The sequence below is a fragment of the Sinocyclocheilus grahami genome, unplaced genomic scaffold (genome assembly GCF_001515645.1).
Source record: "Sinocyclocheilus grahami isolate Dianchi unplaced genomic scaffold, SAMN03320097.WGS_v1.1 scaffold384.1, whole genome shotgun sequence".
In the NCBI taxonomy this organism is placed as follows: domain Eukaryota; kingdom Metazoa; phylum Chordata; class Actinopteri; order Cypriniformes; family Cyprinidae; genus Sinocyclocheilus; species Sinocyclocheilus grahami.
Window position 1 is genome coordinate 540,741 of NW_015505563.1, and position 14,392 is coordinate 555,132.

Consider the following 14,392-nt stretch of genomic DNA (forward strand, 5'->3'; position numbering starts at 1 on the left):
AGTGGGAGGACAAAGAAAAAGTATTAGAGGAATGAGAGATGGAGGTGAAGAAAGACAAGTGAAGAAGTCACTGAGAAATACAAGAACAAGGGTTGAAGGAAATACATATAAGAAAGACATTGCAGGGAAAAAGTAAATGAGAAAATTAGAGAAGATGTTGGAGGTATTGTCAGTTATTTATAGCTTGCAAATGAATTCTGAACACTACAGTCAAAGGTAAACTCAATAGTTCACTAAAAAATTAATAAAGCTGATACGTTTCACAAAACCAGTTGGAATGATTAGTTGACAAATCAGGCTGATCTAGTTCTCAGTAGGTGGGTTTCCATTACAGATTGCAAACTTTTGCGATGTTAAATAAATGTTGATAAAAAAACTAGTGAAATGATGGTGTTTCCATTAACCGATGTTATGCAAATAAAACAATTTTTTCCTCTTGTGATAAGTCATAGTGATGAATGTTGGTAGGTTTACATGTATTGCAGCCACTGCACTAGCCATTATCTTTAATTGAAGGAGACGTAGGTGTGTATCCTTAGCAAAGCAGTGTGGAAAGCCGCTTCTGGGACACTTCTGAAATGTGCCACGGCGTGGCTGGTATAAACACAAGCATTGACTAGAGTAGCCACAGTCAGCTCTGCCTTAATGCGCTGCAGAAGGGTTATCCAAGCGTTAATGGCAAGAAAAGCCCCTAAATTTGAAAGTGGCCACATATGAGGTGTTTCTTGGAGGTTATAATACATTAAAGCATTGGTCTCAAACTCAATCACTGGAGGGCCACAGCTCTGCACAGTTTAGCTCCACCCCTAATAAAACACACCTGATCTAACTAATCAAGGTCTTCAGTATCACTAGAAACTTCCAAGCAGGTGTGACTTGGGGCTGGTTGGAGCTAAACTCTGCAGAGCTGTGGCCCTCCAGGAATTGAGTTTGAGACCACTGCATTAAAGAACGATCATGTGATTTTTATGTACGCCAGGTAACCTGTAAATGCGAAAAGAACAAAAACGTGTCCATTGCCTTAAAAACCCAACTTATGCGAGCATGAAAACCTTTTTCCGATATATGGGAGGTTTTGCAAAATTGGCATGTTTCCATTGGCCGTATTTTCAATTCACAATTTCAATTTGTGCAATTTGAAGGGTAATGAAAACACATCTAGAGACTTAGTTTTTTTTTTGGCATTCTTGCATTTTTTCTTGATAGGACAGTGGCGATCCAACAGGAAGTGGGTGGGAGAGAGAGAGAGGGATGGGATCGGTAAAAGTCCACAAGGTGGGATTTGAACTTGGGACACCTGAAGTGCAACTGTGCCATATGTTGGCACGCTACCCATGAGGCTATTGGCACAGACAGATAGTCACTTACTCAGTGATTCTTTTGTAGTGGTTAACAGACCACTGATGGGAAGATGATACATTTGGGCCTATTTGTCATACAAGGCAATGAAATATAGTGTGTTAGTAGTATGGGCCACTTTTATGATGCTTTTGCATTATTTCTGAAGCTTGAAATCTCCCCTTCATTGTAACTACATGGTAAATCAGAATTTTTATTTGGGTAAACTGTCCCTTTCAAGGCCAAATTCAAGCTTATACGGTCACTCTTCCTCACTGACCTTCCACATCATTTATCATATTATTAGATCTGAAATATTCAGCATAGTATATTTACTAATGGGTTTAAGAAGCTGTACGTGTATACTATATATTTATTTCAAAAAGTTTTTGAGAAGGCTAGATGTTCTTGTGTGATATTATACTAATGTTTTTTTATTCGGTTATGTCCTAAAAAACAAATATCAGTGATTCATGGGAAATTCAGTAATAGCTTTAGTACTTTACAAAATCTACTTTGTATCCATTTCGCTCTGCTGGTCGGCAGATTTCAGATACCTACACTGTTCCTGTAATCTTATCAAAGCAATGCAAGCAATCAGAAGGGAACGACTGACATAAACAGATGTCTGGTCAAATTTGGCCAAACATTCCGGGCAATGGGTCTGGATCAGGGCCCTGTGTATGTGTGAGAGAGGAAAGTTTAGATTCTTGAGTCACTGACAGACATGACTGTTTACTTCTTGTCTTCTCATGAAGACAATTATCCTCAGCATCCATTTAGCTATTTTAGGGATGTTTGAATTGTATTATGTTGATTGTTTGATTGATTTTCTTTGTGGCTGAGATTTGGCCTGAACACCATTGCGCCGCAGTTACTCAGAGGCCTGTTAATCATCCAGTGAACGCCTTCTGTTGTTTCAAATGCCAATCTGGACTCATTTTGAGGACAGTGCATCTTGAAAGCACTTGCACGGTTACTTCTGATCAAATGACTTCACTCAAACAGTTTATAAAAAAACAACTGCCTTGAATCCTTCGAGTAGCCTAATTGAATTGAAATGTGCATTTTCTTTCTGCACAAGATAAACAGTTGGAGCTACTAAAGTAAATTGAATTAGGGGCTCAAATGAGTCAGCGCATTCAGTCTCCATAAATCACTGTGTAAACGGAGCATTTGAAGTTTGAACCTAACATTCAAAATTTTTTCGATTTGGAACAGCGTGGTTTACATCTCGCTGATTGTGTCTTGCAGGAAGGGGAAGACGCACAATGGCCCTGGAGAGGAGAGGAAGCACAGGCTCATGGACATGGTGAGCATTTTTAAGTCTCTTCTCTTCTGCTGCCTTTTTTCCATTTTCTCATTGAGTGTTATTCACTAATAATTGCACACAGCTTGTACTGCCATTTCTCAAACATATCTTCATCCATTAAGTTATCTGTTAGTATATACACACACTATACTGTATATAGCCTATTTCTGTTCAGTTTGGGGTCAGTTGGTGTTTTTATAACAACTTGTTTTGATTTATTTAAATCCAAATATTCAGCAGCCATTACTGCAGTCTTCAGTGCCACATGATCCTTCAAAAATCATTCTAACATGCTGATTTGGTGCACTGGAAAATTTCTTATCATCAATGTTGAAAACAGATGTGCCACGTATTTTTTATTTTTCAGGATTCTTTGAATAGAATGGAAAGTACAACATTTATTTTAAATAGAACTCTTCTGTAATATTATACATTTCTTTACTGTCACTTTTGAGCAATTTAACGTGTTCTTGCTGACTAAAAGTATTAATTTCTTTAAAAAACAAAATCCTACTGAACTCAAACGTTTGTATTTATATAAGCAGAGAAAAAGGATAACCTAAAGTAATCTTCAGGAGAAACTTTATTGATAAATCACGATTTCGGCATGAAAACATTCACAAATAAGTTTTTATGCACAATTACGTGTGTACACATTGCTAATGAATGAAACCCATTCTTCTTCTTCTAAATAATTTCCCTCTTTTTCTCTGTATTTTCTAAGGAACCCAGGTCTGGGCTCAGTTCCATGTCAGTTCAAGCAGTTCATGGTTTTGTTTCTCCTCCTGAATTTAATTAATCTTCTTAATCGGCTCAGTGGAAATAGATCTGACCTAAACTTTGAATGGATCTCTTAAGCTTCGAATCTAAAACAAAAGAATATGGCCCATTTCACTATTTTAGCATCCCATGTTGTATGACACCCTAATGTACTGTAGATGTATTTTTTTGTCACCCAGAACATTCCTCAACTGTTTTACCCTGATTTTACCTTGGATATCAAGCAGTGATGGTGACCCAGCACAGTACACAATAATATAAATAACATACAACAGTAAGAAGTAATAATTTCAAACATGAATCTATTAATATTGCCATGTACTTGCTTGACCCAACGATATGCCCAATGTAGGCTGAATAAGAAAATTTAAATTTTTTGTTGTTGTATTGGTTATGCTGTTTTATTTGAATACATTTTAAGCAGTTTATCTGTGCATCTGTTTTCAGAGTATACTGCGACAGTCCAAGCTGACCTCCATCAGTAAGTCAGACACCAAGCTTCATGAGATGAACAGACTCAACTGCAATGGCAAGAGTATGTACTGTACAATCACATCTCTTAAAGCTTGATAGTCTCTAGTTCCTCACATATACCTGCAGTTCGTTGGGAAGGTCTGAGCATGGTACCAGCTATGTTTCAGGAGTTTCCATAGGGGCTATTAGTAGACATCTATCTATATCTATAGTGATTGGCATGTGTCTGCTGCCCTTTGCCTCTGCAGTTTCGAGCAAATCTTTTTATTGTCTCTTTGAAAAAACAATGGTTTTGCTTCTCAGATTTTAGTTTATATCATGCTGCTCTCTGTAGAATCTTCTAAGAAGAACCGTCCTGCCAGCATGGATCTGCTCCTACTTCCTAGCCGTCGCTCAAACTCCGACCTGCGTTCTCAGGGCCGCCAGCTGCCTCAGATCCCCTCTGGTGAGGATGGGGAACACACGTACGCCGAGGTGGGCCGCCGCTCTTCTCCCACACGCGGTTCTGAGGATGCCCGCTATGGCGTAGGAGGTCGAGCTGGAGAGACGGACACACCCGCCCCACCGGCGGTCCCTGCTAATACCCCTGCTCCACCTGATCCCGATGTGGACTGCTTGGAGGGCGGGATTCCAGAGCCAGAGACCCTCCCCCAAGTGGTAAACACGCCCCCTCAACCACAGGAAACAGTGGAGTACGCCTGCATCAGAAAGGTCCGGAGAGTGGACAAAGCAGCACAGAAGAGGGACAATGGGACGGAGACCGAGGAGGGGCTCGGACAACAACAACGACACAGCAGTGGGGACATTCGACATGCCCCGCCCACTCACCCAGCCCCGCCTCCAACACACCCACACAGTCAGAAGATTCCTCGGAAAAACGTGGAGGCCTTCAATCTTCCATCTTTCCCTAAGGTAGGTATCATCTATCTATCTATCTATCTATCTATCTATCTATCGGCACTTTTCCACTGCGTGGTACGACTCGGCTCGGTTTGCTTTTCCACTGCAGTTTAGTACAGCTTTAGAGTGGGCTCCTGAAAAACGTTTTCATTCCGCGTCGCCCCATCAAGCTCTCGCTGGATCCGCTCATCTGCTATCAACGAGAGGAACGTCTGTACTTCCTCAACAGACAACGAATCAGACATTTTTTGGTTGTTATAAAAGGTGCGTTCGTTCAAAACAGTTGCATTCGATCCTTCGCTGGTTGTGCTGATTTAAATCAAGCAGGTCTGTTGTTTCGTGTCGCAAGTTCAGTGACGCAGGTGGTGACAATTCTCTCTGGCCAATCAATAATCAGCAGAATTTACACGTCATGTTTTGGTAACGGTACGGTTCGCTATCTATCTATCTATCTATCTATCTATCTATCTATCTATCTATCTATCTATCTATCTATCTATCTATCCAGGGCCATTTCTAGCCAATTTGACGCCCTAGGCGAAATCCCTATCCCTATATAAATATTTTTTAATTGGATGTTAAAGTTTATATGGGAATATAACATGACACGCTGATCCTTTAACAATGCATTGGCGCAAAAAACGCACACCTTTTGGACAAATCTGCCACAAATATTTGGACAAATGTGCCACAAATACTGCCTAAACAAAATACTGATTTTGTGCACGTTATTTACTGTACCAATATTTTAAATTGGCCTTTGAACTTAGCTTTATTGCATGGCAAAAAAAAGTGTTACCTTGCCAAAGCACTGACAGAGCCCACTGATCTAATGGCGTTGTTGAGCGCTCCAAATGCAAACTTTGCATGCAACAATCAGGCAGCAATTGACAGCACTCTGATCTAGTGGCATACAGGCATCGTCAGATTGACAGTACTCTAGCCCAATAATGTTGGGGGATCCAGTGGGGGCGGCAGTCATATTTCAGGGTGACCGTGCCACTCTTTATCACAACCCTGCTAAAAGTGCCAGTACATGCGCTCATTGGCGCCCCTTCAGCTGGTGGCGTCCTAGGCGACCGCCTAGCTCGCCTATGCCTAGAAACGGCCCTGTATCTATCTATCTATCTATCTGTAAGACCTATAAAGCTTTCAAAACTTTTTTCAAAACCTTCAAACAAGATTGACATTCAAAGTTTATTATTTCATACATTTTTTAGTTAAAGCTGCAGTCCGTAAGTTTTGCCTCTTTGTCGCCATCTCTGTTTGAAAACCTGGAATTGCAGCTGTGTGCGGAATTATCTAGCTTGCGTGGGTTGTGAGTCGGCACGGCTCCAGCGCGGATGAATCTAATGTTCTGAAGAGTATGTGTGGCAGTCAGTCACCGCACCGGTGTGGATATTTACTGTACTTGGCAAACACAGATTCTAGCCTACGTCTTGGAATATGACCCAAATAAGAATTTTCACCGTATATTTCCATCTGAACAAGTAAGTGACAAGTCTGCCACTTTCTTCTGACCAACTGAGGAAAAAAGCATTCGTTATTCTCAATATATATATATACTTTATTCTCAAACATGTTAACAACATCAGCATTGGTGACTAATTGTCATACTCTTCGAATTTCATATTAAGAAATTCTTTTAACCCAAAAAGCAAATTATGCTCCCTTCAAACTGGTTTTCTTTAAAATACAAATCTTTGTAATACCAGGCTATCTGTAATCAGAAGCACATTTACTATAACTGGAATATAATTTAATTTCATTCACATGTGTTTCATAAACACATAATCCTTTATGGATTACAATCCGCCATCAAAATTATACATTTAATTATTCTGGCTGCTGTGAGAAAAGGCTATAAACAATCGGCCACCTGCAGGATCCTCACATGCGATAGCCTAGTAGCTGGGACAACTTCTTTATGTTTACAGACGTGACGTAATGACGCAGTGCCATGCTCGAATTTCCCGCGAAAATCTACCCGTACCACTCAAATTAGAAAACATTATTATAAGCTAACTGTTGTGAATCGGGCTAAAGTAAGGCAATAGTTTTGAACACTGGCTGGTTATGTACTTGCTCAAATATTGATTTCGGATATTGATTTTTTTTTTTTTACTAAAAAAAGTTACGGACTGCAGCTTTAAAAATTACAATCTTATAGTCAGCACCTATAACCTCGTGGGCAGTGCACTGATGTATAATGCCGTTGCACTTCGAGTGTCCCGAGTTCAAGTCCCAGCTCGTGGACCTATCCGGTCCCCCTCTCTCTTACTTCGCTTTCAGTCTAGCTACTGTCCTGTCATAATAAAGTCAATAACAGCAACAATAAATCTTTTTTTTTTATTACAATCTCATGAGTTTCTTTGAATTTGAATTTGAATTCGACTTCCTTGGATTCAAATTCAATTTGGATGCAATTCTGTATCCTGTTTGGTGCCTCAATTCAAATTTAATTCAAATTCTGTAATTCAAAAACAGTAATTTAAAGGGTATTTTCAATTCAATTCTGAATGGCACACTTCTTCACATACATTCAGCGCTCGTGTAATTCAGTATTTCATAGCACTGCAACAGCAGGGATTTAGCTGAGGCTACAAATGTAAAAAGCACTATTGCGGTGCTTGAGAGCATTGTTGCTGATGGAAACTATTTGTCCTTTCATGACTACTAAAAGCCTTCGACTTGCTGTAATTTGCGATTGTGCTTTAAATTGTGTCTTAAGATGGAACATATTATAAATAGAAGCATGCTGGAAATGGCTTCCCCTATTTTTGTGAGCCTCAGCACTTGTGTGGACTTGCAACTAAAATGGATCTGCAATTAAGTAAACTGCAAGTGTACTTCATTATTTTCTCTGTGAGAACATTGTCCAAATCAATTATACTTGCGAGCGTTTAGTTGTCCGTCCACAGCATTTGGGGTGTTGCACACTCACAGGCACTTTACTATGAGGATGATGCAACCAACGGAAACACGGAGTGAAACCTCTCAATCACCGAAACCCAGGCATACAGCCAGACCCAGAAAATGGGCCAGTCCTAATGGAAGACAAAGTGAATTGCTATGGTGAACGAAAGAAGCTACAACAACATGCTAATCCCTGCCTTAAAAATGGCACTGTGACACACCCCATTGCCCACCTTCCGTTTCTCCTGCATAACGATGAGGAGAAAATGCACAGCAAGCATCAGCCTGTTCCCTTACGCCCGAGTACAGGAAACACATTAAGCTCAATATCATTAGATGCAGAAGATGGTTAGACATGAGGGGGGACAGTAGCCTGATTGTGCTACATAGGCTTATTTTCAGGGAGAAGAGTTTTTAACTGACTCCTCAACTGGTTAACTGTATGACTGTGAAACTATCTAATCTAAACTATCTAAGCGTTCTGTCAGTCTGTCTACTATTCTATCAAACTGTCATCTAACGTTCTATTAATCCATCATCAAAGGTGAATTTTTAAACAATATCCTGGCTTTTTTCAATATAATAAAAGTAAATATAATAGAACAAAATTTAACTCATCCAGTTCTTCGATGTGACTTTCATGAGTGACTAATTCTTAAATTTGTTTCTCACACGAAGACATCAAGAAGACAGAATATTGCACAGTTTGTATGGACAATTTAATAGTATTTTCATGCTGCTTTTGCACCTTTTGAAGCTTCCATTTTGAAAGCCCCTTAATCTTCCACAGAAGAGATAAACTCATACTGATTTTAAACAACATGAGAGTGAGTAAATTATGACAGAATTCATTTTATGGGTAAACCATTCGTTTAAAACTACTGCTTTAAACCCCTGAACTGCCCTCGGAGTGCATTGTTGATGCTGTTTCGTGAAGCTGTTCTACACAGCTCTATTCTCCAGTGTATATTGTTTGAGATGGCCCCTTAAAAGGTCGTGTAATATTTATTCTAGTCAATTGTTTTTAATATATCAGGAGGCAGTGTTTATGGGAAATGGAGAACAGTACATATGGAAACCTCCGGAAGACGATGACATCTTCCAGCACAAGCAGATGGGTATTCTGAGCTCTCATGCAGGAGAGAATATGGCAGCATCTGCAGCAGGGGTGAGTGCATTTAGTTTTCCAGTCTTGACACATCCTCTATTTCTCTATGCAGTCAAAATGTCTTCTAGGTATTATACATTCTTGAAACATTGTCTGTGAATGATCCCAGAGTACTGCCTTACCCATAAACACTATTTCAGAGTTAACCAGAAGCAGCTGTAAACCCACAAATATGTATTCTTAATAGGCCGGATTGTTTTTGTTGCATATCAGACAGCGGGAACTGGAAAAGCAAACTTTTGGAGTATAAGATATATACACAGATTTTCCACTCATGAATATGTTTCAGATGGTTTGTCTCTCTATTATCATGTAGATCACAGAGATGTATTCGAAAGTCTGCAAACCGGGCAAAAAGAAGCGAGGCATGCCTGGCTCGCCCACTGCCACGAGGGACATCAGCGGCTTTAGGACCTTGGCTCGAGGTGACCGCGGTGAGCGTGACGGGGGTTTCAGCGTGGTAGTCAAACCCCAAACGTGGGCCCCACAGGAGGGCAAAGGCATGAGAGCGCCACCTGGCTGTATGGAGGACCACTGCTACGAAGCCATCAGCACTGAGGAAACAGACCTGGCTTACGAGACCATGGAGGGTGGGGGGGGAGGCTGGATGCGTGACAGGCCTCCACCCAATGCCAGTGCCACCTTGCGGCCCAAGCGGAAGCGGCCCCAGCAACCCTTGCAACAACCACCGCCACCCCCTCCACCCCCCCAGCAGACCCCCAAACTGCAGCATCTCCCAGCCAAAACAATGCTGATTCCCGGGGAGAGCCTGTACGAGAGCATCCCTGACCTGAAGCAGGGCTCGGCCACCTCCAGCACAACCACCATCTTTACTTTTAATGACGGCATGGAGATGTATGTCACTGGCCTGTAGGGGGTTCTCTGGGGAAGGGAATTTTTGCTCTCTTGGGGCTTGAATCTTGAATGGGGACATGTAAGCGTGTCGTAACCCAATGGGATACGCGCATTGTGCCACTGCTATATATTTTACATTAGTTGAGCATTAATTGAGTTTTGTAAGTCTAGTTAAATGTCAGTATTCTCGCAGCACAAAACGATAGAATGCTTACGTGAAAATCCAAAAGAAATGATTTCGCCTAGTCACATGCCTCCATAACGAAGAAGAAAAATAGTCACCAGCCACGACATATCACACCCAACAGTAGCATTCCTATAGAGGAAATTCTTGTTTTTTGTCATTACATGCTGTAGTTAAGGACAAAGTGACCATCGGAATTGCGGGTCAAACTTGTATTTGATGCCTAGAAAATCCCAAAGTAGGAAAAATAGAGCACAAGTCTATAACAAATAGAACTTGTTAAGAAGCACAGTTTAATTGTGTCCCCGTGGCCCTCTGAAAAGAAGAAAAAATTATAATTTGGTAGATGCCCTCAGCAAAGTACCGGTTTAAAAAAAAAATGAATATACAGAAAGTGAACATTATTAGAAAGCCAATCAAAAGCTATTGCCAAGCAAAATATCATATATTGACTAAAGCCTTTATTTAATCTGTTCATAGAAGAGTTGATCCTATTTTAAAATGGCTAAAAGCTATCTATTGCCTAAAAGCTTTAGGAAACACATGGCCCTATTTTTGTAAATTCAACGCCTCTATTTATGTAAAAAATTAATCAGTTTTAGAGCTAAAATAAAGATTCTAATTCGATTGGTCAAACAGATCCTGTACGCCAAGAAAGTATTTTCTTATTAAGCACAAATATCTCATGCTTAGCATGTTGTCTGTCTGAGACAGTGCCCTTCTGAAATTGAAGAGTACTAGATTTAAAATCTGTTAAAGTAATAGATGGTAAATTGCAATTGTCAATAAAGCAAGATCATGGAGAGAATTAGCAAAAGCTCAGGGACTGAACAAAAATATGAAATAATTGCACACAAAACGTTATGACATATCTCACAAGAGACCCCCAATGTCTTTTCATGTTATTTTCTTGTTTTGGTCATACATCAATTCAAACTGTCACATAAGTCACCACAGCACTTCAATGCGGTAAAGTAAGTGTTTTTCTTTGTCAATACTGTTTATGCACTTTGCCTGATTAAAAAGATGCATGCTTTCAAGAAGAAATACCCTTGTAAAGGGATAAAAAATAGAAAAGAAAGATAAGTGAAACTAGCACTGTCCTGTGGTATCAGAATGGTTTATTTCTTGCTGTTGTTGGTGGATTGTTTGATTTATATGCCTTTTTCTTCATCTGAGAAAGAGCACAAAGTGAATCGCTTCAGGATTGAGGGAGACCAATGAGGACTCGAGGAGGACTCTCTAAAAAAACTGGACAGTTAGGAATACAACACAATTGGTCAGAAGAAATGTATCATAGACAATCCCTTCCCAATCCCTCGTCCATGTATGTCCAGATCAGATTGAATGGAATCACATACATTAGATTGCTGCAAAAATCTCCTGTATGTTACATGAAAATAACGGGAGATTAAAAAAAAAAAAAGAAAAAAGAAGGTACAATGACTAAGCGATTTAAAATTAGTGTAAGTCTATGGGAGGGGGGTTTGGGATTTTATGGCCAGATAGTGACAAGTTTCACCAGTGGACAATGTCAAAATATCTATGATATGTGGACTATAGCCGCTATCTCTTGGTGTCTTTGAATCTGATGCTAATGTGATCTGGATTAAATTATCCCAAATGGCTGGATCACACAAAAAGGGGCTCAGGTCAACTAAATATAATCAAACCGCTTGTCTAAGCCCTCGTTGCTATCAAATGTTGGTGCAATGTTGTAAATATGTTACAAGAAGAATTACAGAAGAAAATGGGGGGAGGGAATTTGCTCTTGGTGTTGCTGAAAGTATTTGTTTCTTTCTGGTTGTCCTTTTGGAATGATTTTTCTCTGGTGAAAAATTATCTCTGCAGTATCTCTGTGAGTTTTGATTATGTGCTTTGGGATTTTTTTGTTTTCCACATCATTTTAGCTATACTGTGTATCTCAAAGACCAGTTGAGTTTAGTGTGGCAGCTAATGTCGTGTGTTTGCTTATCAAACAACAGGGTGGTGTGTATTAAAGCTGTGTAATTAAGTACTAATGTGCAAAAGATTGTAATGTTTTTATATCAAAATGACTATTCATAAAATGTCGGTTCAAGTTTATACTTTTTTAAATAAAGTAGCACTTCAAAAAACACAAAGCATATACCATTTACATAGTGTTTTCTCGCTTGCAATAAGCCATTTATTAATTCTCTAACCACTAAGTGCTCAAGACAATCCGATCTCAGAAAAATTTTACAAGGTGGCAATTACATCCGAAATTGTATGATGTACACTTTTGAAAAAAGCATGAAGGTTTGCCCCAACCCAACCTCTAAACCTAATTATCAATGACGTAAGCAGATTGTATGAAAACCTAAGAATGAGATTGTACGAATTCATATGAATTATAGTTTGAAATACTTATGAATTGCCTTGAGATTGTGGTGGACACTTACAGGAACCTTTTTTTTGGTAAACGTGTAGTGCTAAGACAGTTCTATCATGACAACTCTCGTAGGGTAGGGTACATGACAATGTTAATGTTTTTGGTCTTGGAATAGATCTGATACGCTGCTGCGGCAGAGCAAGTACCAAAACACAAGCTGCTGTGAGCATGTAAGAAATACTGCTGCTGCACATATAACATATATGAAATAGCCCCATATATAGCATACCTGAATTACCCCATAGCAGGTGGAGCTGGGGAAGGTGGAGTGTATCTGAAGTGTGCTGCAATTGCTACAGCAAGCACTAGCCAAGTATTTCAATGTTGAGCAGCAAGCTCATTGGCTGCTGATACAAAAAGAACCAATCAGCTGTACCATGTGATGATGTCATTATGAGTTGTATCGGACTGCGCCATCTAGAGTTTCATGACAGAACTTTGGATTTATATGATCATTGTACATCCACACTGGTTGTCAGAGTAACAACACAAAAACCATGCACAAGATTTCAGTAATGGATGTCTCTAAGGCTTTTTCATGAGTGCAGGACCTCTATCTGAGATATCTGAACATATCTGTCGCAGACAACAGATATAAAAATCAGAAAGGGTAGAATATGCAATATTTATTTGCAAGTACCACAGTTAAGTGAGGGCTATGAACCTGCAAAGGTGAAGAATGTGAAAAACATGAAATCTGATCTGATCACTCATACCAAGATGCATTTAAATTATCATTTTAATCAGATTTCAGGTGTTTTGCTTGTTCAGAAAAAAACAAATTAAATGACTTTTTTTTTTGTTACCTGTAAGAACCTGCAGATTTGTTTACAGTAAATATTTCTGTCTCTGGGGACAAATGAATGCCAAAAGAGGAACTAAACCGGATTTAATTATTTCTTAGTTCAGTATTAATAAGGTTATTTAAAAAGAACAATGGATTTTTACAGCAACAAAGATGTTCACAGACGTGAGATCTCGCATAGGCAAGTCTTGCTCCTCCGACTTACTGACTTAGAAAAGAAACAGATGTGCGCCTGTGTTAGATTTGCATTTTGTGATGTCTGTAGGCATCAATGCAAAAGGTTCAGCAAATATTCCAGAGGACATTTCTCATTCTAAATCTGGATATGATTAGGCTCTGATTAAACTGGCTTTGATTAGTTTATACACTCAGGTAGATGAGGGATTGCATTAGAGTTCTTTGTTTACCCTAATTAGCCATTGAAGCTGCAGTCACATCAGCCTTTCACTGTGGTACATGCTGTTCCTATGACAACTGCCTCACTATCATGGTATGGTATTTAAGAATTCCCCTCCATTGAGACAAAATCTCATTGCATTTCACAGTAAGATTACATTACAAACAGATGGAAGAGGTCATAGGATTTTTTTTTATTTAATTCAAATCCTCTACCAGAACATATGAACTCGTGTTTGTAAAAGTGTAACCTGCTTTCCTAACTCTCTTACTGTGTCCCTGTGTGTTTATGTGTGAGAGTGTCACAAGCTTGCATCTGACTTGCTCTGGAAAAAAAATAGGTCATCCTTAAAACAAAAAGGGTGCAGTCAACATAGCAACCGTCTGCTGTTTTTTTATTGGCTGACTTGTTTCCATAGTAACAGGTTAACCTTGAGGCTGCAGTCGCAGACCAGTTTGCTGTCTAGGCGAATCCAGAATGTATGAAGAGCTCTGCTAAGTCAAGATGTCACCCATGTTTCAACGCTCCAGCAACACTGGAGAAAGGGTCTGCATGTTGTAGCAACCTAGTGATGAAAGTGCAACGCAGTCTCTATAGGAGTCTGCAATGTCAGCCTTGTACAGTGCCTGAAAAAATATTTTTTGGGGAATGGTACATTAGGTTATTTTCACATACTATGTAACATGTATTGTTCTGCCATTTTAAAATGTGGAGAAGAGGTTACATTTTTAAAGCAGTGTTTCCAAACTTTGTCTTATGTTCTCCCAGAGCCCTATCAATAAAAATCAAGTGCTGTTTGTCTTTAACATTAAACCATAAAAAAGGCATTGTAACTTATATTTACAAATAT

General features: G+C 39.5%; 2 protein-coding genes across 4 annotated transcripts in view; one reads left to right on the top strand and one right to left on the bottom strand.

Annotated features, from left to right (window-relative positions):
• The window catches only part of LOC107549992 (uncharacterized), a 15,340-nt gene extending 2,908 nt beyond the window's left edge, over positions 1-12,432 (top strand). Inside the window, exons 2-6 of one of the 2 annotated variants that reach the window (XM_016231194.1) lie at positions 2,593-2,650; positions 3,878-3,965; positions 4,239-4,816; positions 8,757-8,888; positions 9,205-12,432. In XM_016231194.1, coding sequence (XP_016086680.1) covers positions 2,593-2,650; positions 3,878-3,965; positions 4,239-4,816; positions 8,757-8,888; positions 9,205-9,762 — 1,414 coding nt within the window. In that variant the 3' untranslated portion in view covers positions 9,763-12,432. The remainder of the gene's footprint in view (positions 1-2,592; positions 2,651-3,877; positions 3,966-4,238; positions 4,817-8,756; positions 8,889-9,204) is intronic. The other variant, XM_016231195.1, reaches the window with a different exon arrangement.
• The window catches only part of uckl1a (uridine-cytidine kinase 1-like 1a), a 28,169-nt gene that overhangs the window by 473 nt on the left and 13,304 nt on the right, over positions 1-14,392 (bottom strand). The window contains exon 16 of one of the 2 annotated variants that reach the window (XM_016231192.1): positions 6,917-7,851. The exons of the other annotated variant lie outside the window; for it this stretch is intronic. Within the exon in view, the coding sequence (XP_016086678.1) occupies positions 7,759-7,851 (93 nt within the window). The 3' untranslated portion in view covers positions 6,917-7,758. Of the gene's footprint in view, positions 1-6,916; positions 7,852-14,392 lie in introns of those variants that run through there. 2 annotated transcript variants of the gene reach the window in all.